Source organism: Accipiter gentilis, chromosome 28, assembly GCF_929443795.1.
Source record: "Accipiter gentilis chromosome 28, bAccGen1.1, whole genome shotgun sequence".
Taxonomy (NCBI): Eukaryota; Metazoa; Chordata; class Aves; order Accipitriformes; family Accipitridae; genus Astur; species Astur gentilis.
Genome location: NC_064907.1, coordinates 21,195,309 through 21,218,263, shown reverse-complemented (window position 1 = coordinate 21,218,263; position 22,955 = coordinate 21,195,309). Strand labels below are relative to the sequence as shown.

Sequence of the window (22,955 nt, the reverse complement as noted above, 5' to 3'; positions counted from 1 at the left end):
GATGGCAAACCTGGCAGCCGTGGCTCCAGAGTGATTCTGTTGTGTGCGTTTGTAGGTTACGCGCACTCCGAGTGGGAGCCGCGCAGGCGATGTCTGGTACCAGGTTTGTGCGGCGCTGATGGGAGCAGAGCCGTGGCATCGCGCGGGCGGCTTTTCTTGGCTCGCTGTGGCGTGTAGCACCTGGAAGTGCTTTTGCCCAGGGGCCTGTGCCGGAGCCCGGAGGAGTCGGTGGAAGGACTCGCAGTGCCTTCAGTCGCTTGTCTTGCAAACTCTCGGATGCATGAACTTCAGCAAAGCAATCTGTCGGGCTGTTACCGTTGCTGTTGTTTGGAAAATTGAACGATCAGGCAAAGCTTTCAGTTTTCCATGCATATTTCCTGTCTGGTTAATGCCAAAGTGTAGGACCCAGAAATTTGCTTATGGTGTTGTGAAGGAGAGAGCTGTGCATTTTTACAGTATTAAAAATATGCCTTATGGAGAAATTTATTATGCAAACAACTCAATAGATGTTCTGATCTACATACCTCATTTGGTGTAATTCAGCATCAGCTGCGATCCGGTTAGAGCGATTTTTAATAGCAGAGAACTTGACTTTGTATTTGTAAATTCTGCCTTTTGTTTTCCTGTTGATTAAGGATGAACCTAAAAAAAAATCCATTCACACTCCTTTAGTAACGTTTGCTCTACTTCTGAAATGCTGTGCTTTCTACCGTATTCCCAAAGAGAATGACAACTTCTGCTTGTTCAGTCATTGATGTAGCGAGTCCCAATATAGTGTTTGGAGGGAAAATTGCCCAGGCTGGTAGCTGGGCAGAAACAAAGCAGACTTTGCTCTACTTTCTTTTCACTTAATATAGACAGAGACAGGAGTGAAACCTCTCATCTTTATTTTGTTAAATGCCTAATGCCTGGTTGCCTAAGTTGTCTTGGAGCTGCTATTTCTGGCCTGCAAAAGCTACTTGTAAGCGTGGACTGGCTTTCAAAATACAGAGTTATAGGGACTCTTTGGGCTCCCAGTCGCTGATGAATCTTTGCGGTGCAGTAATCCTTCCCCCTAACAGGTGTTGATGCTGTAGAATGTCTCCCAAGAAAAAAATCTTGGTGATTGTATTTTTGAAGGACTCGATATCTATGGAAAAAATCCCCATTGACTCTGGTAGCGTCTGGCCAAGTCTCTTAAAAGCCTTGTGGTGGCCATTTCCCAAGGGAGTTGGTTCATTATCATGTGAGCTAGAGCCTTGCGCTGAGGGTAAAGGACATATTTGGCATTTGGGGGTCTCCCGCGAGTGGCTTTGAGGTCTTTGGGTGTTTTCAGGGGAATTGTTGGAGCAATGGGTAGGTTGTTGAGATCAGGACCGGGCGTATGTAGAGCAGAGGTTCCTGCCCTGCTGGCTTCCTGATGTGTTTGTACTCAGAGAGAAAGTACTGAGAGTACTGTCACGCTGAGAGAGGGAAGGAACAGCCGTAGGTCCCCCTAACTCACACGTGGAGTCACACGCGGGAGAGCTTCTGCAGCCAAAAATAGACCTCAGTCTGGTTTTGCATGGGGGGAAAAACCTGACACCACCTCCCATATGTATCTTTGATGTCCAAATAATAAGCGTTAAAGGAATGCAACAGGCATATTAAAGATGCACATGAAGGCTGCTTAAACAAATCAGAACATCGCACAGTCCAGGGCTGACTCGCTGCTGACTTTTAAGCCCAGCAGTGTAAGGGGAGGATGGATGGAAAAAACCTGAAGGCCAGGAGCTGACTAGCAAAGCATCTGCAAATAGGAGTTACTGACTGCTCCATGTTTCTTTTCCCCTCCCTGAGTTCAGTTCCCCTCCAAAATATCTCCAGTCGCAAGAGATGAGCCAAATGTTCTGCTGGATGCGCTTGGCGTGGGCATTGCCTGGAAGGGAGAAGGAGAAGCTTGGACTGATGTCCTAAAGCCCTGGGGTGGGAGGGAGAATACTTGAAAGCAGGGAGGCTACGTTGGCTTCCGCAGCCCAGTTGCTGGCAAATAGTCACTTGTCGGGCCCAGGTCAGGTCGGGTTGTGTGGAGCTGGGAACCTTCTGCCCTGCTCTCCTGCGCTCGAAGTAATATTGGTGCATACTAGTGGTTTAGGGGTTTTTTCTGTCCTCCATCACCACTTTTTGAAAACAAAAGTACTGTAAAGAAATTTCGGGGTTTCCCTCGAGATGTTTCTTCAGCAAAGCTGAGGCTGTTGTTTATTGTGTTTTGTTGTCGTTTTCTGTTTAAATATATACTCGAAAGGCGGTTGTTGATTTTGTTTTAGATATATAACCCCCAAGTCAGTTGTTGCTGGATTGGATCAGCGAGAGATGCCGAGAATGACTGCGATAGCAAAACTGTGAATTCAAGGGATACCAAGGAGTCCGAGCTCGAGGGCCCAGATTTGTTTCAACATGCAACCTGTGTCATGGCCGTGCATGCAGCCAGGAGGCTGAATTCGGCCTCGAGCTGTTAAATTCGCTCGGGAAGCTGTTGGAAGGCAGGTCAAGCCTTGGCGGTGCAGGGATGAATCTGTGGAACAGGCAGATGCTTCACTGGAGCGAGCAGATACTGTGTACAAATAAGATGTGGGTTCAAGGTATTACCTCTGCTAACTGGATTCAGGTTCTCCTTCCTTTTCCTTCATTTTTACTTGAAAATTTGCTCTGGGATAATTCTGTGAAACTTCTTTCAGTGCCACGTCCAGGTCTCATTTAGCCGATGCTGGAGCAGCATGAGCCTGTTGCCCTTCATGCTTGGACTGGGGCCCCTTGTCTCCTGCGTGTGCGTTTGTGTCGGCGAGGTGGAGATGAGCTGCATGTCGTTCAGACCTTGCTATCCTGCACTGCCAGCCGAGGGAGAAAGGGAAAATGCACCAAGGCGCAGCGAGGTGTGCGGGCTTGTTTACAGCCCTGATTCAGGTTGGGTCAGGCTGAATTTCCAGCTAGCATTTTGACAGCTTTCATGTTCTTCAAACACTTTACACAAAGAGTAATCTAACCATGCCCCAGAAGCTAATGATCCTGCCAGCATACATCCAGTGCTTAAATGGTTTTAAATCTCTTTTTGGGGGGTGGAGGCGGCTTGTTTGTGTCTCTGCATGTGACCTATAAAGTAACGGGACTTCTGGGTATGGTCAGAAAGCTGAATTTCAATGCCTGTTAGTCTGACGTCCTTCTCATTTCCAGCCTGTATTCCTTCTATTCTAATCCTGCACTGCCAGTACTGCAGCTTCAGCGTGATGAATTGTAAGCGGAAATTTCATTTCCGTAGTCTCTGAAGCTTGCTGTTTTTAATGAGTGTGGAAGAATAATGCTAATTGTTTTCTTTGCCACACAACTGGTGATCTTAATGAAATAAGAGCGGTATGGCCTCAATGCTGCATTCTGAGGTCAGTTTTCTGAACAGAACCACTGGTTTCATCTTTTTGTAAAGCTGTAGTAAATTGTTAACTGCCCTGGGTCCTCATGCACAGCCAGAGGGCCACAGTTACCGCTGCAGTCCTGCGACAATCTTAGATTTGTGCTGGGAAAGGGACTGGTTCTTACCCATTGCCAACTTCAGCTTGAATGCACTTAAAGTCTCTCTTCAAAGTGATTAATCAGTTTCTGCATGCAAAAAAAACCCCCAACCAAACAGTTGGCTTGGCTCTCTGTGCCTCACTGCCCTGATGTTTGTACAGCGCACGTCAGGGGACCAGCCGCCGTGGTGGTAACCTGCACTTTCCGCAGCTTGCTGCAGTATTTTTGGGGGACCTTCCCCACATCTCCTCTTGCAGCCAGCTCAGCATTAGTCGTACATGGTGTTAAGTTTACAATCTTAGTCTCTTGAAGCCAGCGCACACTCAATCTGTAATGCACCCAATGCATGGAGCACATAGGTGTTAGTAAGCTCGTAACGGCAAACCTGTGTAAGAGATCATGACACACAGCACCTGAATCATGTGTTCAGCGGGACTTAAGCAAGGCTGAGCGAGATCTGTTTAATTGCTGAACTCTCAATCACTCCAAAGTGGTAATCGGTTACTTTAACTCAGCTTCCACCAAAGACTCTTGTGTTGGGGAGTTGAATTTTTGTGGGGTTTTTTTTCTTCTTTTTTTTTTTTCTCATGGTGTTAAATCAAGGCCTTTCAGTACACCGAAAGACTCCAAAGCATTTTTACACTAGTGTCTTGACAGTGAAATGCTGTTCCAGTTCTGAAACACATTCCTAAAACCTGATCAGCTCTGTTAGTGTTTCTAAAAATAAGCTACGGCCTGTAGTTTCCATTGTAGGCAGGGTAACTACCCTCACACACGCCTAGAAATACTCCGCTGTGAAGTTAGAGGGATAACGACGATCCGCTGTTCCCTGATCCCTCCCTTCCAAAGGGAGACGATATTGCTCGCGGGGGTGGGGAAGGCAGGGTGCTCGATCCGTGCCGCGAGCTCCCGATGTAGGATGCAGCTGGTAGAGCATCCCTACACGCCGAGTCCGGCAGCGAAAGAAAATCCCTTGTTTCCGCGTGGAGCGGGAAGCCGGAGCTGGGAGTGTCCGTGGTCTCCGCTAACTGTGACAAACAATCTGTGACTCGTGTCCTAAGAGCAGTGTTTCGTTTGCACCGCGCTGTTATTACGGTAATTCTTAGCGGTCTTGGAAGTACCTCTGACTTGCAGATTTGATGGAGTCAGGTTTTGCACTCCAGGTGTGATCATCTGTGTTTCTGGTAATCGTTATGAAGAAATGTTGAGTTGTAAACTTATGTACATTTTATTAAAACTGTATCTGATTACAATACATCTTGTCCGCTGTGCATTCCTTCTGCCCTCCCCACCTGGTTTTTAATGAGTTCTTCCTAGCAAGGTACTGAACTCTGTCTGTCCCTACTATTTTACCTGGCAGTCGGAAAGTCAAACTGCTTAGATCTTACTGCTTTAAGCAGTGGATATTCCACTTTACTGGAGAGAAACCTTCATGTCCAGGGCAACTCTACCAGACAGTGCAGAGCTATCGAGCCCTCCCTGCGAACCCATGAGCTGCTGCTGCAAGAGAGGAGGTGCAGAAGGAACCCATCCCCAGGGAAGGATCCGCCGTACGTGAGTGAAACGCTCCGTGCCGTGCTGACCGCGCTGAGCGGCGGACGCGGGCCATGGGGGCCGGGCGGGTATCCAAGAATAGGTTTTGGCAAAGCCCAGGGAAAACGTGCTTTCTGTGAGCACAGCTGTGTGCCAAGGTACAGCGAATCCAGCAAGGAATGACTGAAATGAAGGGCTTAAAATTTGTTTGAAGAACTTTGTTGGATTTTTAGGTTGTATTAGTTAATTGTAGGAGAATAAGCAGCTATGATCGGCTTAACGTAAGTGACTTTCTGGTCCAAAATCGGCAGGACTATAATCACACCAAAGGGAGGAGAGGCAGCCACGGCCCATACGCACAGTGGAACATCTTCATCGTGCTGAAATTGCAAATGTGTGTCCTTCCTCCCGAGGGAGACTCTTCCTCCTCTTGTTTCTTGTGCAACAGCCCTGAATGTCGACAGCGGCTGCCATCTGCAACATCGAGGGCTTCCACCTCAAATATATTTTGATCAAAACAAACGCATTACCTCTAACGTTTTCTGCAGTCCCCGCCTCTGGAAGGTCACTGTGCTAAATTTGCAATTTCTTGATGGCTTGTGAGAGTTGGGGGGGGGGGGGGGGGGGGGCTTTTTGTGGGTTACTGGGTGGTGAAACCTGGTCTGGAGGGGGCTGTTTCTAAGCCCTATGTGTGGTAACCCATGCTGCTCCTTCCAGGGGGGGAGAAAGCGATACCGGCAGCTCGACACAGCCATTAGGGCCTCATTGGCGCTGCAAGGGTAAGAAGAAAGTACCTGTATTTTTTTAAAAAAAAAAAAAAAAAAAAAAAAGTGTTGTCTTTTGGGGGTGGTGCTTTGGTTTTGGCAAGCATTTCTATATTTTTAGCAAACGTGCCGGCTGTAGGAAATGTCCCCTGCGCGGCCAGGCCTTGCTCGGGTCGGCGGGGGGTGAGGGGAAAGCAGCTCCGCGCTGCAGGGCGGCCGGCGCGCGCCTTTCCCGCCAGGGGCCGCCGCGCCTCGGGCGGGGCGGGCGAAAGGGGCGGGGCGGCAGCGACCGCCGGCCCTGAGGAAGCTCCAAGATGGCGGCCGCGCGGTGGCTCGGCGCGGCTGCGGGGTTGGGCGGCCGGTAGGTGACCGCGGGGCTCCTTCGGCTCCTCGTTGCCCCGGCCCGGAGGAGGGAACCTGGCTTTTTTTTTTTTTTTTTTTTTTTTTTTTTCCCCGGAGGGGTCCCCTCTCGCCTTTTCCCCTGGGGGGTGGGGGTGGGGGGTGGGGACGGGACACACGACGGCCATGTCGCAGTGAGCGGCACCGCGCCGGCCTCCCCTCGGTCTTCCCCTTTCCTTCCTCGCTGCAGCAGGGCGGACGAGGGTGAAGTTACTTCTTCCGTCTCCTCATTACAGACGGGCAGCGAGAAGCTGGCTCTTCCCCCGACCCCATTACAACGGCGAGGCGTTAATTCCCCCCGACAGGCAGGTGCTGAGGGCCTTCCCCTGAGGGACTGCTCACCCCCCTGCGTACCGTGTGAGTGATGAGGGGGGATTCCCCTCACGTGTACTCTGGACCATGCAACGAGGAGTAATTCCCCCCACCTGTGCTCAGGATAGTGCAACTAGGAGTAATTCCCTCTCCCCTCATGTGCACAGCATTATGCACTGAGGGGCAGTTAACTCTCCCACATTTGTATTCTTGGGGCCAAGCAATAAGGGGAAATTCCTCCCCCGCAGTTGCTAAAGACTGCAGTAAGGGGAAATTCAAAGGCCTGTGTGGTGATGAGCACTCCTCCTGCCCTGTGTTGTGGACTGTAAAAGGGACTATAATGTTTATTCCCCAAAGCTAAAGCGAGAAAGGAGAACTCTCCTCTTGGGGGACCTTCCTCGCACATCCTGTTGTGGTCTTTGTACCTGTTACCAAGACCACAAAAGTAAACAAATAATGTGATTTAGACCTTTGCTGTATTCATGTCCCACTCACAGCAGAGAGGTCCATTTCATGAGACAGAGCTTTACTCCTATTACTGTGTTTGAGGAATCTGGGCCCAGGTGTAGTGCTTCTGTTCTGTTTTACGACTCCCTGAGAGAATCAGCCTCCTCTGTTAGTAACAGCCCCTGCAGATATAATTTATTTAGTTTACCTGCTAAGGAGGAGAGAAACCAGATAATTAATCCTTTGTATGTAATATTTATCTGCGCTATGTGTGACACAAGGTGGTTTTTGGTTACATTTTCTGATTTTTCACTTTGCTTTGACATACACGGACGCTGTTGGCTGTGCATACATTTACAGAAATCAGATGTGCAAGCACGTATTTACGCCTTTGAAAGAGGCATGTTACTTTTTGCTTTTTGTCTTCACATTTTTTTCTTTCCCCCTCCCATGCTCTCCCCCTTTTTAGCTTTATCTGAGCAGATGACACCCCCCTGTTTTGACTGCTAGTGTGAGTTATGTGTCCAGTATGGAGCAGGGCCTCTTTTTAACTGGTCTGGTTTAATTCTGGAACAGTATTTGAGCGAGAATATACTGAACTTCTTTATTCCCCAAAGGGAAGAAATACATAGAGATGGACAGGGGTGAGGTATGGCTTGGTATGTGTAGCTAATGGAGTTTTATCTTTTATCCAAATGTTGTCCTGGTATTTTTTTCTTAGAATTGTTTGTATAAGAGTGGCTATTGCATTACTTTTTTAGCCTGTCTCATATCTTCTAAGAGTCTTACAGAAGAGCTTTATGTTTGACTAGTTAAACCCACAGAGTATAGGAGTAAATTCTGGCCTTGATTTAGCCTCAAGTGCTTGGGGTTGGATTCAGCACAGCTGTCTTTAATCTGCTGAAAATTAGGTATTTAGCCCAAGCTAGATTTCCAGGTGCATCAAAAGGAAGACAAAAGGCTTCCTTAGGGTGATTTATCCTCTTCTGTTATAGGTAAGTAAGGTGATTTGCCTGTCTTTAGTGACTGTGAAGGAGTCTAGGTTAATTTTTCAGGTGGCTAAAATTGGAGAGTTATGTCTTATTATGAGAGAGAGGGAGCACTGAAAAGAGGGGAAAAGTAACGGACTTTTTGTGATCTAGCCTGCGAGCTTGCTGCATTATCTGGGAGGTTTAAGGCAGGTGAGTGGCTTGCTGAGTTCTGGGGTTGCTAGAAGCACGTGAAACACTCTTTCAGTGTAAACTTGTAGTTTAGTAGCGTAAACTTGCAATTTAGAAATTGTTAGTAAAATTATTTTTCTCTAGGTTCTGTCGTACGATGTTAAAAGATGATAATTTGACAACTCCACGGTCTTTCCACCAACTTGCACAAAAGAAACCATTTCTTCCATTTGCTGTATGGCATAATGCAGGTACATACTAGTTAAAAATGAATAGATGAGTCCATTGTGAGTTTTTATGTCTTGTGATAATAATGAAAGCCTACTATTCTTTCTGAAACCTGAGTGTGATAACACTTCCTAGGTGGTTTTTAATGAAGTGTTAGTGCATTTGGACATTTGGAGCTGGGGGAGATGATGTGGATGCCTCACTATGTGCTTGATTATACATGTTTTTTTCTGTTTCATTCAGCTGCCAGGACTTATAAGGGGCTCTGTTAATGCAAAATATTTTTTGGGCTTTGCTGCACTTCTTAATTTAATTTCTATCTTAGTGCAAATGTATCTGTTCTGAAAGACTGTGTTGCTTTCTGTCCTGCTTCAGCTGCTGAGCTCTGCCAGATAAAATTGCTCGCCATCCAGATAGAACCTAGCAAGGATGAAAGCAAAGCCTTTCATTTTTATACCTGGAATATTTTCTTTTTTTAATTTTCCACCCTGTTGAACATGCATCCATGTATGGTGCATTAATGACATTCTTCATTAATATTATCTGCAACATGGTATTACCCTGAAAAAGCAATGTTTAAGATTGAGCTTGTTTTACCTAATGTTTTCTTTGGTAGGATGGTAATGCTCAGAAGAGAAAAAAAAAAAAAAAAATCTGTGAAACTTGCACCGCAGAAAAACATTGTGCTTTTGTACCTGCCTGAGGGATTTAACTGCTCTCCAATGCTGTAGCAAAAAGAGTCTAAGACAAAAAAATTGTGCAGGTGCTGTTGCATGGAATTAGTCACAAATGGAAATCTTATTTAAATGAGTCTGCGCAGGCAGAAGTTTCTTTTTCATTTTGATTTTAGAGAAGTCCAATCTTGTCTGGTCCAGCACCATTTTTTGTATTTCAGTTCTAATCAACAGGCAGACTCTGATAAGTAGACGTAGTATTTTACCTGCTTCTGCAAGCGTCCTACTAAAGTCAGCCTCTCTTTGGTATCTTGAGCAGATGGCAGAACAGAATAATAAGCAGGTATACACAGCGTTCCGCAGAGGGTTGAAAGAAATTATGTAGATGCTAGATGTAAGTACAGCCCATTACCAATGACTGAATAATAAATTCCAAACAAGTTATTCACAGCTGTGCAAAGAACTCTCCAGGTTGATTGACGATTGGAAAACCTGGTCTTCAGATCTGCAGATCTTCAACTGCAGAAGACACTTTTAAAATACAGAGCCTACCCATGTGGACACCTTTTCGGAGCGCTGATACAGCCATTTGTGTTTTAGGGTGTTAGAAATGTTACATGAACAACATACGATAGCTGTTGGTGACTCACTGCTTTCAAAAAACGGGCGGAGAGTACTCCATTTACACCATCCAAATACCTGTTGTTGCTTATTTGTTAACTACGCTGTTAGGCTGGATGTGATTTTTTTGGATGCCAGCTGTATCTGGAAGATGAGTAGTTCTTCCATACCCATACATAAAGCTGACTAGTTGCTTGCTCTGTCAGGATTATTCTTTTCATGTTGAAACTAAATGCTTCTGTGCTAAGTCTTTTTTTTTCCCTTTTAAAAAAAAAAAATAGAAAAGAAAATGTAGCCTGTGCGTACTTTCCCATTGTGTATGTTCAAGTCAAATGGATTGTTACCATGACAGGCACATGCAGTAACAATTTGGCAATATATAAATAGCGTGATTTGTCATCTAATACTAGGGAGTCATGAGCAAAATGGCAGTTTACAAAAATGAAAATGTCAGCTCTTTTTGCTGCTTTAAATTCCTCTATTGCATGTTTTTTGAAGTATGTGAGCTTGTTTCTCAAGTATAATTTATCTATAAATATTAGTTCCTAGAGATTTTTGGTTTTAAAATGCATTTTTTTCTTTCCTGAATGCTCATTTATCACTTTGTTATTTGATGTGCAGGAAGAGTTAGGAAGAAGGAGAACTAGAAAGAGAATTAGAAGATGTGAGACTGTCCCTAGCTGATGTTCAACTTCAGTGGGATGTCAGGCATGTGCTGTGTGGACATGTTTACAGGAAAATACGCTATTAAATGTACACCATTAAATGTAGAGTATTAAATTTTAGTCAAGATCAGTTTTTTACACTCTTCTAGTGAGACAGACGTGGGCTGCAAAAGGAACTTCATTTAAAATTTATCTTTTAAACATCTTTACTAGTGAATTGTAAATAATGTTATTTTTAATTGTTTGGTCAGTTCAATTTCTGGAAGTTAACTGACAGTTTGCAGTAATTTTCCACTCTGAAAAACATAAGCAGGGCGCGGTTCACCGTAACTATTGCTATGCTTGTTTTTTCTTTTTTTTAGAGTGCTGAAAAATGAAATAAAAACCCCTATAAATTGTGTATCTTCAAGAGGGTTAGTAAAACTGATTATGCTTTGAACAGTAAGTGATAATGCTGGAGAAGGGACTTCACAGCATTTGAAGATCATAAAATAAAAAACCTAAACGCAACAGAGAAATGAAGGTTGCATCTCTTGGCCTTCAGTAGAAGGCGAGGATGGTACTGGCCTCATGCAGTTTGATGCTGTTGCAGTAGCATGCTTTTTAGTAAATGAAAATTAGTAAAAGAAGCAAAGACAGCTAAGCACCACACAGCCACTCGCTCACTCCTCTCCCCTCCCAGGAGGATGGGGAGGAGAAATGGGGGCGGGGGGGGGAAGTAAAACTCGTGGGTTGAGATAAGAACAGTTTAATAACTAAAATTAAAATAACCCCAAAAAACAGTAATAATAATTGTAATGAAAAGGAATATATTCAAAAAGACAGAAATTAGACCCAAGAAAAGACAAGTGATGCACAATGCAATTGCTCACCACCCTCTGACCAATGCCTGAGCAGCGATCCACCCCTCCCAGCCAACTCCCCGGAGTTTATATACTGAGCACAGTGTTCTATGGTATGGGATATCCCTTTGCCTAGTTCGGGTCAGCTGTCCTGGCTATGCTCCCTCCCAGCTTCTTGTACCACTGCTTGCTGGCAGACCATGGGAAACTGAAAAATCATTAACTTTGGATAAGCCCTACTTAGCAACAGCCAAAAAAATCAGTGTGTTACCAACATTATTCTCATACTAAATCCAAACCATGCTGTACCAGCTACTAGGAAGAAAATTAACTCTATCCCAGCCAAAACCAGGACAACAAGGTTCCATTTATCATCTTGTTACCTGCGAGATAACATGCCTGTGTTCATCAGTCTTTGTGTCAGTCTGGAGGCTTTCATGGAACCCATTGCATTGTGTTTTTAAAGTACCATTACTGCACAGGCTGCTGTTTGCTATAGCACAGTCATCACCCTGGTCTTGGCTTGCTAAGTAATCGGGGTCCTTGACTTTCTTCTAAGCTACTTAGGTTTGATTACATAATTTTTTTAATTCTTTTTTTTTTTTTTTTTTTTTTTTTAATTTTATTTTTAATTTCCAGTAAGAGGCATGTTTATTCAAACTCAGGACACACCAAATCCAAATAGTTTGAAGTTTATTCCAGGGAAGGAAGTGCTGGAGTCAAGGACTATGGAGTTTTCCACACCAGCTGCAGCATTTTGCTCACCTTTAGCAAGGTATTACTAAACATGTCATAATTTGTTTGGGGGACCAGTATGGGCTGCATGTCTACAACTGATGGTTTTAAGCACAGCTTCTGATCATTCTGCTCCTCCTTATACTCAGGAGCAGCTTGGTTGGGTTTAACTTCTTAATGCTGCTTTACTTCTGCATAAAATTAAAGCTGGGAAGATTGTCATTACTAAAGTAGTCTTTCTGTGTGTCTGTACTCCCCACAGCTATATCACAGCAGAATGCATCATGGTCTAGTTTATGCAACTGGATTGAGTGGTATTATAAACCAGTATTCTTGAACACTTGCCGCATCACGGGCGGGACCTCTGGGCCTGATTTTGCAAAATCATTCCCATCAGAATACACTTAATTCCAGTAGTTACTTGGAAAGCACGCAACTTTTCAGAATTGGGAAATAGATGGCATAAGGAAGTAAATAGTCCTCAAATACTACAAATTAAATGTAGTAGCTTGCTTGCTTTAGCAGATGTTGGTGCTAACCTGAACTTCAAAGCCAATGGATTTTTCTTTCACAGAAGGTTTGTAAAGTTTCAGTCAAAGGAAGGCCAGCTTTGGTCCACTCTTTCAGGCTGGATCTGTAACAGGTCTTGGGGGTTGCAGCTTTCAACACCAAAATGCATAATCTGGAGTAAGAATTGCTGAGCGGTAAATCAATGCATATCATCTTGGTATAGAAGGGGTTTGGAGCACCATCACAAGCCTCTCTGGGAATATTTGGAAGCATCCATTTTGCGTGTTTGTCATTGCTTTCACATTAGCATGTGAAAAGAAACTTTAGCCGTTACATGGGTGGAAGAGCTTCGATTTGAGGGTGAGATCCAGAAATGCTGCAGTAGGTTACCTCCAGAGATCCCAGTTTAAGACATCTTTCTGCATATTGGAAGAATTACATGCAAAAGTAGAAGCTGTTTCATGTGACAGTCTCTCTAGGAACTGCAGGGTTATCAAACGTGCCACTCTGACATTTCCAAAGGTCTCTTGCAGAGTTGTTGGAGAGCAAACAGGATCTTTAGAAGCAAAGTTCTGTGACTTAAAGTAATAAATACAACATAGAAGGTTTTTGAGGACATCAAAACGCGTTAGTGGAATGCTGAAGCTGTGAGATATGATTATGCCAAAGTGCATCAGGTTGCAGAATGAAATCAACTGTCAGAAAGTGGCTTTTTGTTGTCATACATCTGCAAATAGACGTTTTCATCAAAGAAGATATACGTGCTAGAATATGTACCATGGCAAAACAGCTTGATTGTGCGTGTTGTGCAGGTTAATGGGAAAAAATTGTCTACTATATGTCGTTAAACCCCAGATTATGTTTTTTGTAAATGGATTACTCATTTCTTTTAAAAGGGAATATTCATTTTCCGAAGAAGTAATAAAAGCTTCATAAAGCAGAGGGGAGAATTATTTAATAGGTCTAGGATGATTTTGGGGCACTTGCATAATTCCATTGTTTAAGTAACTTGAAAATACAGTTGGTTTAGTGATACAAAGCCCAATACCTGTGTAACTGTTTTATGTGTGGAAGTTCTTTCAAATGGGTATTGTGAAATCTCTTCTGTCACCTTTCATCATGCATACCTTTATGATAAGATTTCCAGTTCATGCATTCATGGCATTTTTGATGTTTTCCAGTCTTTCAGGAGAATATCTTCCCCCCTGCCTTAATTACAAAAATGCTCTTAGAGCCTTATGCTGTATTTAATGCCAGGTGCTTCCTACTTTTAATGATTTATTTTTTTAACTCTTCAGGAGTAGCATCATTTATTTATTCTGTAGATTAATTTGTTGGGTTTTATTTAACCATTTGTGGAAATTGGTGTTTACATTCTCATTCTGCTTTTTATACTTAAAATATTGTCAAAAACATGCTCTTTCCTATCATCTAAGTTCTTGTTTTGCTTTGGATGTGTGCTAATTTACCACCTGGTTGTTTGGTGCTGTTGGTGCTGTATGGGCCATCTCAAGCAATTTAGTATGAATCTGGAGCCTTTACTAAATCTTAAGATTTTTCATGTGCCATGCAAATGACTAAAAATACTGACGATTGCTCACAAAGTGAATTGGTGTGTTAAAGCCTTGCAGACTGCTTGGTACTAATCCTTTTATTTGGCAACAGAGTTGAAGGCAGTTTTTATGGAGTTGAATTACTTTAAATAACTTGCTTTCATCTAAGGAACATTCCTTGTGTTTGCACTAGCCCTACCTGAAACAATAGATATCTACTGGTTTTGTTGCTGAACAAATACTTTTTTATATACAGAATATAATTTTGCCTTTCAAAGAAGAACTGGAGAGAGAGTAACTCTTTCACACATCTTGTGGAAAAGTCCTGTAAGATGTGTTCAGTTTTACGATGTACACTGCTTCACAGCAGGATCTCCTGGCTCTTACTAAGCTGTAGGTGAAGTAACTCCAAGTTCCTGGTAATGGCTCTGGTTTTAGTGCTTATTTTTGTCTAGAAGTGTATGCTAGAAGTTTATTTCTGGGACATTTGCCTGAAATGTATGTGCATTTTTGGATTATTTTTTTTTTGTTTTCCTAACAGGCAGTTATTCAAAATTGAAGGAGTTAAAAGTATTTTCTTTGGACCAGACTTCATCACAATCACCAAGGTGAGCAGATCAAAGATTCAAATGTACTAAAAGATGAGTTGAGACTCAGCTGTCTAATAGACAGCCATAGAGAAGAGCTAGTCAGACTCCTGGACACAGGTAGCGAAAGTACCAGAGGCAGTGTTCGCAAGTGGCGTAAAGGAAATTGACTTCAATATAAAAGAAAAAAAAAATCACAATGCATGGATGAGCACTGGAATAGGTTGTCCAGGGAAGCTGTAGATTCTTTAATCTTGGAAGTGGTCGATGTTGGGCTAGATGAGGCCCTGTGCAATGTGGTCAACGTGGAAGTTGGCTCTGTGTCAAACAGGAGGCGGGACTAGATGACCTCCAGAGAATGCTTACAAAGGAGATGATTGTATGACCAGGATGGAGTGTGTTGTAGGCAGTGTTGTGTTTACCCAAGGTGTGGAGCTCATGTCAGCAGAGGTAAGGTGTTGCGTAGTAACTGTGCAGTTATGCTCTTACATGGGAAGAGCAGAGGGCAATTCAGTGAATGATAATTTGGCTCGAAATTAAATGGAATCAAAGAATCTTGAGTCTCTGAAACACCTTGGTAAAAATATGTGTCAAATAATGTATTTAGGAGTCTGTCTTTTTCACCTCTTCTTAGGTAATATTTTAATAGCACTTGGCTTGCAAACTAGGAAAGCTTTCTGTTGACTATTATAAATTGAGTCTCACTGAACTTTTTTGGCAAAGCTGGACTTGACAAAACTATGAAATAAAATTCATGCATCGCATGTGAGAGGCCGTTATGATAATTTTAACATAAGAATCTCTGCCTAACTTATTGTTAGGAGGTAGATACTCTGTTTTCATTCTTCCCCCCCCCTCCCCCCTTTGATTCTCATAGGAGAGTGAAGACCTGGATTGGAATTTACTGAAACCAGATATTTATGCAACTATAATGGATTTCTTTGCCTCTGGCCTACCTGTAGTTACTGATGAGGCACCTAGGACAGATACAGGTAAATCAAACTCTTCAGGAAGAGGCCAGTATCTGCCCTTGAGTTTAGTTTTTTGACATACAGAAGAGCCTCCACTTGGCCCTCAGAAAAGCATGCAGGAGGATTTAAAGTGAAAACTGCTAAAACCAGCACAGGACAGAATTTGTAGAACATGTATGTTCTAGCAGAAGCAGTGCTGCGCTGTCTGAAAGAGATGCTTACCCATGAATATAAAGCTTCGTTCTCATCTGCTGTAATATGAAGAGTAGATCTTCACAGGAGCTGTGCTGAACAACGTGTTTTGGCAGCATGGACCATATTCTGTTATACTTCGTGTGCGTGAAATATTTTTGCAAGAACCGAGACTGTCTTTAGAAACCTATGGGGTGTTGCTGCATATCCTTTTTGTATGGGCACCTGCAAAGGGTGTTATTTCCATCCTTAAATCAAAAAAGAGTGCCCAGGCTTAATGTCCATGTCTTAATGATAGGTTTATGGTCTTAAATGAACAAGATACAGTAACAAGTCTTTTCCAAACTGTAACAGAAAGTAACTGAGACTAACTTATAATTTAACTCAAGGGCAGTATTTTGCCTTTAATTTTCTCATTTGCAACTTACTGACTTAAACAATTTTTCCAGTGTTTTAAGGAAGATGATGACCGTTGAATTTCTCTCCGCTCTGTTACATCTGGATTTAATTTCAATATTAACATAGACTTTATTTTATTTGAAAAAGTTGTCTTTAAAAATGCTTCTGCGAGACTAACACTGAGCTTAAAATTGCATCCAGAGCTGCTAAACTCTGACATGTTTATAATTCTTCTCCTGCTAAATTTTTTAAATTGCTAGAACTTTCCTTCTGAGGACCCTGCCTTAACCCATGCATCCTTATTGAATGTTAGTTCTTGCTGCCTTTCATGCATCCTTATTGAATGTTAGTTGTTGCTTCCTTTAAAAGGTGGCACTACTGTTGTCTGTTAAGGCCTTTGCCTTTTGAGAACAACTCTGAACCTATACTGGTTTTTGTTGGCAAAAGCCTGGGACGTAAACAAGGATAATGCAGAAAAAGATACTTACTCTGAATTAAGACTTCTGCCTTTTGGTTTCAGTCATCTCAGCAATGTTTTTATGCTATTTCATTCTGCCATTATGAATATACAGTGTTAATAATCATATCGGAATTCTCTCCAAGTTCTGATTTGCACATTTTTCTTTTCCCAAGCTGCATCAGAAGAAGATGATGAAGTTGTACTGATGATTAAAGAACTGCTGGATACAAGAATAAGGTAGACCAGGAACATTACTGCTAGGTGGAGTGAGTTAGTCTTGGGGTTTGAGTTTATTTGGGGAACAGTGCATTTTTCTTTCAGTATGTGCGATTTCGTGATTCCATATCTAGTTTGGGGGTTTGAAGTGCAAAACTGGCCAGAGCTGAGAATGCTGTTTCCTCTAATTGAAAACTTTCCAAGAAGTTTTCCTGTTTAAGCAAACTATGTGCTGAATGGAGTCTGTATTGCTGAATGATTTTTAGATCAGTGTATTAGTCTTACCCTCCTCCATAATACATTTAAACAGGTCCATTGGGCTTAACCTGGCTATTTGTAAATAGGGAAAACAACACAATCTTTGCCTTTACGGTAACTCTTTTTTTCCTGTGTTGTATTCGTCTCTGTTATATTTGTACTTGTCCTTCTCTTCCAAGTATTCCAAAATAGTTTGTACTCTTCTATTATACACCAAAGGAAAATTTACTCCTGGGTTTCCCTTGCTGTCTGGGCTTCAGTGGATTTTGTCCTTGCATTCTGTTGCAATTTTATCGGTATTTTAACACAGCTTGAATTTAGAAACTGGTGGTAACTAATGAAGTCTCAAGAGTGGCTATGGATCGTGTTGTTTACCTGAAGTATATTTTTATGCTTGTTAATTGCCTTCCAAAGTGAACTGAAAGGAATAAGCAACTTGACATTTTAGATGCAGGGGAAAATGTCTTATGTGTTTCTGAAGCTGTGATATCTGATGGCAGCATCTTCCCCAGCTTGCAAATTGCAGGAACCAGAAATGTGTGTGTGGGTCAAAATCATGGAATTCAGTTTAATTTTTCCAGAAGCTATGACAAACTTTGGCTTTTTTATTTCTTTTTTTTTTTTTTTTTTTAGATGCTGCATTTTAAAAGTGATATTTAAAAATACCATTTTGGTTATCTCACAGCTGACACATGGTACTGGTTAATTTTCCTGAAAGGAAAGAGGGAGAAAAGCAGAAATAAGCTGGAACATTTTTCCCAAGCATATGTACTAAGTGTTGAAACGTGTAACCCAGTTACACTGTTGTACAAAGCCACGATAGAAGCTAAGCCCTGCTCTTGCTGGGTTTGTGGTCATTGAAGCTCCCTCTGGTGTGTTAGTCCTTGATTTCCCAGTGGCCTTTTGTAACGGTTGCAGAATTTCTACCCAATTTTCTGGTTTTCCCCACCTTTTTCTGTCTTTCATTTCCTTCCTCCCTGTACCCCTCAGTGGATCAAGAAGCCATTGATGAGAATATTAGCAGTAGTGTATCTTCCTTCATTTTATAGCAGGATAGTTTACAGAAGCTATATATAAACCAGTGGTACATACAGAGCATTTATTGTTTAGTCGATCAAAAATACATGCAGAGAAGTTGTCAGAAGGTGCAGGATGGAGGGAACGTAGATCTGAAAGGTCTTGTAGTGTGTCAAAAAAGTTAATTTCAAAGAAGAAAAATGGGATTTTTAGTCATGTTCTTTGGCTTTCTGGAATGGAGATAATTTGCTATGGTGAGCCGTTAATAAATGTGTCAGGTTCATAGATTATTCTCCTAGGAGTGTAGTTCTCAGAGAGTTATTTTGGAAGTCAGTATAAAGAGCTTCTGTTAGAGTAACTTGATGGTTTTAGCTTGGTCTGGAAAAATGTTGCTATGGGGATACAGTTACAATGCTGGGCATTTTTTGCTTGCAAAAGGGGACCAGGCTGCAGAAATGCTAATAGTACGGGGATCTTATCAGATGCTGGTTTCTTCCCCCATTAGCAGGATTAAGCTTTTATAGTTGGAGCTTTTTTCTGTCTTGTGTAAACTATGGCGAACTGCGTATTTATTTATGGAAACACTTAAGGACTTCTTATCACTGGCCCTAGTCAGGTAACAGATGTACATGCATCATATAGTAGGACACACGCCTGTTATATTTGGCACATAACTGAGGCAATTATTGTTACATGCGGGGAGCGCCTCAAGGCAAACCAGTATGCCTTTGCAGGCTGACTCAAGCTCTACTCTGAGGTGCTTACCCTCGCCCCTAGAATTTCAGCGATTCCTTCGTATGCTGCTGCATCCATTGCAAATATGTTTTGCTTAATGTCCTACGGAAAAACAGTAGCTGTCGGTGTGAGAGAGTCCAGCAAAGCACGAGTTGTTGGAAATTTGGACCAGGTGGTTGTAGAGAAAGAGGGCTTTAGTTACTATGTCTCGACAGTTCTTTGTGTGTATTAAATTTGAGCTTTACTAAAGATTTCTGGAAGGAAACATATTTCAGCTATACTTGCTTTAAATTGAGTATCATGTTCCATCAGGCCGACAGTGCAAGAAGATGGTGGTGATGTTATTTATAAAGGCTTTGAGGATGGGATTGTGCAGCTGAAGTTGCAGGGTTCGTGCACCAGCTGTCCCAGTTCCATCATCACCTTGAAGAACGGGATACAGAACATGCTCCAGTTCTACATCCCTGAAGTAGAAGGCGTGGAACAGGTGGGTTGGTGTTTTCTTTTAAATGGCAAAGAAGGTCTTTGTTCCTTTACAGCATGGACAGGCTGGCCATTTAAGCAAAAGTACAGGATGTATAGATGCAGTTTTTCCAAGTCAGAAGCTGTATTTTAGCAAAAGATACAGAACTTTGCAGAGTCCTGTACAAGCCCCTTGCGCCAAAATGTGCTGGAGACTGCCTGGCTGGAAAGCAGCTTTGCAGAAAAGGACCTGGGGTCCTGGTGGATGCCAAGTTGAACTTGAGCCAGTGATGTGCCTTTATGGCGAAGGTGGCTGACGATCTCCAGGGCTGTATTAAGGGGAGTGTTGCCAGAAGGTTGAGGGAGGTGATCCCTCGTTGGACTCTCCATTATGTCCATGTCCCTCCTCTACTGAGGAGCCCAGGACTGGACATGCTGTGTTTGCCAGTGATTGTTACCTTTGTGCTTTGGTGACTTTGTGTGATAATAAGGGACAAGCTTTTGTCCCCTAAAATGCAGATTCTTTTGCTTTCTTATTGAAAATCTGATATGCTGTAGTGATTGTTCTAGTGGCCTTTGTAATAACTTCACCAGCTCCTATTATTTTGGCCACGTTACCTCCTGGCATTTTTGATGGCAGGTTTTTCTTACCTTTTTCACGTGACCATTGTCATTCAGCGGTGTAGAATAACTGCTGTTCTTCTTGGGTCCAGCAAGGATTTAATGTAATAAATTCTCTATGCAATCCTATGGGACTGAGAGTTTAAAGTGTTTACCTAAGCTACTTGTGGATTTACTTTCAGGTTGTTGACGATGATGATAACCTGGAGAAAGAAGCAAATTCTACCTGAGCTAGCATCATCTATGGCCAAATAAGTATTTACCTCTTGGTGTATGTAAACTATCTTTGTGCTGAGGAACAACCAAATTTGCCTTTCTTTTCAGAAAAATAGTTGCACTTGTATCTGTGAAAATGTATCATCAGTTTAAGCAGTTTGTCGACTAATTTATTAAATGCCCTGCATTTAAAAAAGACTCCTTTTGCTTTACTTTGTACTATTTCTTAAGAAGGAAATGGTGGGCTTTAAAAATGGTGGTGCGTCTCTCCATTGTTCTTTTGTACAAAAAATTTAAGAGTGGGAAAAAAACCCAGAAGGCAGAAGTAAAGTTTCTTGACTGTTTTTTGTGCAATAGAAATATTAAATGTTTATTCCTCCAAACCTCCTTAGGGGGCTTGCAGGACTATCTGCCCTTGCTCTATAGCTGGGAAATTTGGGAATGTTAGTTTATCAAGTCTTGTTAAAAAGCTTTTGATTCATATCAATTTTTTTGTCTGAAAAATAACCTATAACTTCAACTGTTCTTTTAGAGGATGTAATATTGCCATCACTTGTGGAAAGTTACCTACTTTCTCACTACCACTGTGCAAACAATAGCAACAGAAAGAAAAAACGTGAGTTGTTTGTTATAAAAATCGTATCTTTTAAAATAAATGTTAGAAGATGATCCTTATCGGCTCTAGTAAGTAGAGAGACTAATTAGCTTATTTAGAAGTAAAATTGTTCAGCCACCATTAGCGGTCTGTTTAAACTTGCGAAAGATGATTTCTCAACGTAATACTCCAACATCAAGATGAATGTGCAGTGCTTAAGGGCATAAATTACATTCGTAGGGTAGCAAAGAAAATTAATGTGTTTACCTATGCCATATCCTGTTTGCTCCTTCTGCAGTGCCAAAGGGCACAGCGTTATAACTTGGCTGCCCTGGCTGAGCGAGGGAAGACGTGGCAGAGCAGAACACGTTCCAGTTTTAGAGATTATGGGAAGAGAAATATTTGTTAGTCTGAAAGACGTAAATCGGGCTTCACAAGCACTTCTGTTTACTTGCCCATGTAGGACTTAATTTCTTCCTGGTGCCTAGCTTTAGCAGATGGCTTTGCTAATGGAAATACTGTTTCTTCTTTGTGCTGCCAGAGTTGAGCTGAGTTTGTGGTCATTATTTGGCTTACGGTTATAATCATATTCCCTGCGTGCAAGGATTTGACAGCCTCCGGTATGTTCCCCTCTTGCACTCCTCGCCAGTGTAATTCCACTGAGTCCCTAAACAGGATCAATTAAGTCAGTGGAGAATCTTTTATATAGCATGCAGATCAGCATATGGTAGCCATAAACTTTGTATTACTTGTTAGAAATTAGAAAATAAATATTTTAGCAAAATATTTCTTCAGCTTTCATGGAGAGTAATAACCAACAGTCATTTAAATTACCCACTCAGGATTTGGAAATTGGTTTGAAATTACCATGTTTTCTTTACCCTGTTATGAAGTACGCGGTGCCTGATCTTACAAGTGTATTGATGACAAAATTCCCCTCGAGGTAGGCTCAGACTATCCAAAAGAGAGCTTGTGCAAACATTATCGCCATGTTCTTCTTTGTCAGCAAACCATAGAATGGCGAGTAATGTTTCTGGTTTCTCAAAAATAGAGCTTTTTAGGCCTAATTTGTGAATTTAATATACTATATAAGCCAAAACTTAAACAGCAAAGTACCTGTTTTGTGTATTAAATAAAAGGTGCCTCTTAAAAATGTGGTCTTTATTCTTCAATTGAGCAGTACTGATCTCTTCCAGGTACAGTAAGAATCCAGTTCTGCTGCTGTCTTTGTATTTCCAGTCTTGTTTTTAATGGGGTTTTGATTTGTACAAATAGGACCAAATTAAGCCTGCGTGTACTGAGGCTGCAGATTAAGCATCTTGTGATCTCGAGACTGAAGAGATTCCATGTCCAGCGTGTATCCTGTGTGTCTTCAAGTTCCTCAAGCTCTGTCATGGAGAGAGAAGCGTGTAACGCTCGCATCCCATCCTTTTTTATCTGTTCTGTCCCACTACAAAGTAAGCTCTTTAGGGCAGTGGTTGCCTTTCTATGGCATAAGGCGATGGCAGGGGGTGGGGTGGGGGGGGACTCTCCAGCTCTGGATAAACAAAAGCAGAGGGAGGGGGTTCAGTGCCACTTCTCACAGGGAACAAAACAAAACCCGACTGTTTTTGCAGCATTGGCAATAACCATAAACTCTAATACTATGATAGCCCAATGTGGTAAAATCGTCGGCCCAAATCATTAGGATTTTCTGGGTGAACCTTTCAAGGTCTGTCTGGAACAGCTTAGCTCATGGAAAGAATCCCTGTTAGTGAGAGGTGTCCTGTCTCCTCTGCTCACCCAGAAAACCTTTCCCATTCACGGACACTGAGGCAAACAGGGGAATATAGTAATGACTGTTCAACGTTTAGCTTGGGAGTTGATGAGGTGGCCAGCATCCTCTGTGGCACTGTGGTATGTAATGTGATGTTCTTGCAGTTCTTTTTTTAAAGAGGGCTCTTCAGTTAGGGGGTGGGAAGTTGGGCTGAACCATAATGCTCAGGTCAGCAAGGTTTTTTTGACTGTGAGGTTTTTCTATAAATTGCAGTTAGTCATTCCTTTTAAAACAGTAATGACTGAAATTATTCTGGTATTTTTTAAAACAAGAGAAGTACTTGTTTATTTTTGCTGTGCCATAGGTAAGTGCAAAGTTACAGTCTGCCATTCAGCCATTTTTGTTTTCCCCCGTGTTGGATAGAGAAAACACACAATCCATTCATGTTTCCTAAGCACTGTTGTAGCACTCTTTTACAGGAAAAGTTGATTACAGCTATCTAAAC

At 42.2% G+C, this 22,955-nt stretch overlaps 1 protein-coding gene across 4 annotated transcripts; it reads left to right on the top strand.

Annotated features, from left to right (window-relative positions):
• Positions 1-6,102: 6,102 nt before the first annotated feature.
• NFU1 (NFU1 iron-sulfur cluster scaffold) lies at positions 6,103-20,297 on the top strand. 4 transcript variants are annotated; one of them, XM_049830573.1, is made up of 9 exons: positions 6,116-6,180; positions 6,455-6,575; positions 8,282-8,388; positions 11,807-11,942; positions 14,507-14,573; positions 15,430-15,544; positions 16,748-16,811; positions 19,113-19,287; positions 20,066-20,297. In XM_049830573.1, the coding sequence occupies exons 3-9, from the start codon at positions 8,295-8,297 to the stop codon at positions 20,111-20,113; spliced, it is 699 nt and encodes a 232-aa protein (XP_049686530.1). In that variant the 5' UTR covers positions 6,116-6,180; positions 6,455-6,575; positions 8,282-8,294; the 3' UTR covers positions 20,114-20,297. The 4 variants fall into 4 exon arrangements, with proteins under 4 accessions (XP_049686529.1, XP_049686530.1, XP_049686531.1 ...); XM_049830572.1 differs by lacking the exon at positions 6,455-6,575 and having other exon boundaries at positions 6,103-6,180; XM_049830574.1 differs by lacking the exons at positions 6,116-6,180; positions 6,455-6,575 and adding an exon at positions 10,688-10,738 and having other exon boundaries at positions 8,305-8,388.
• Positions 20,298-22,955: the final 2,658 nt, after the last annotated feature.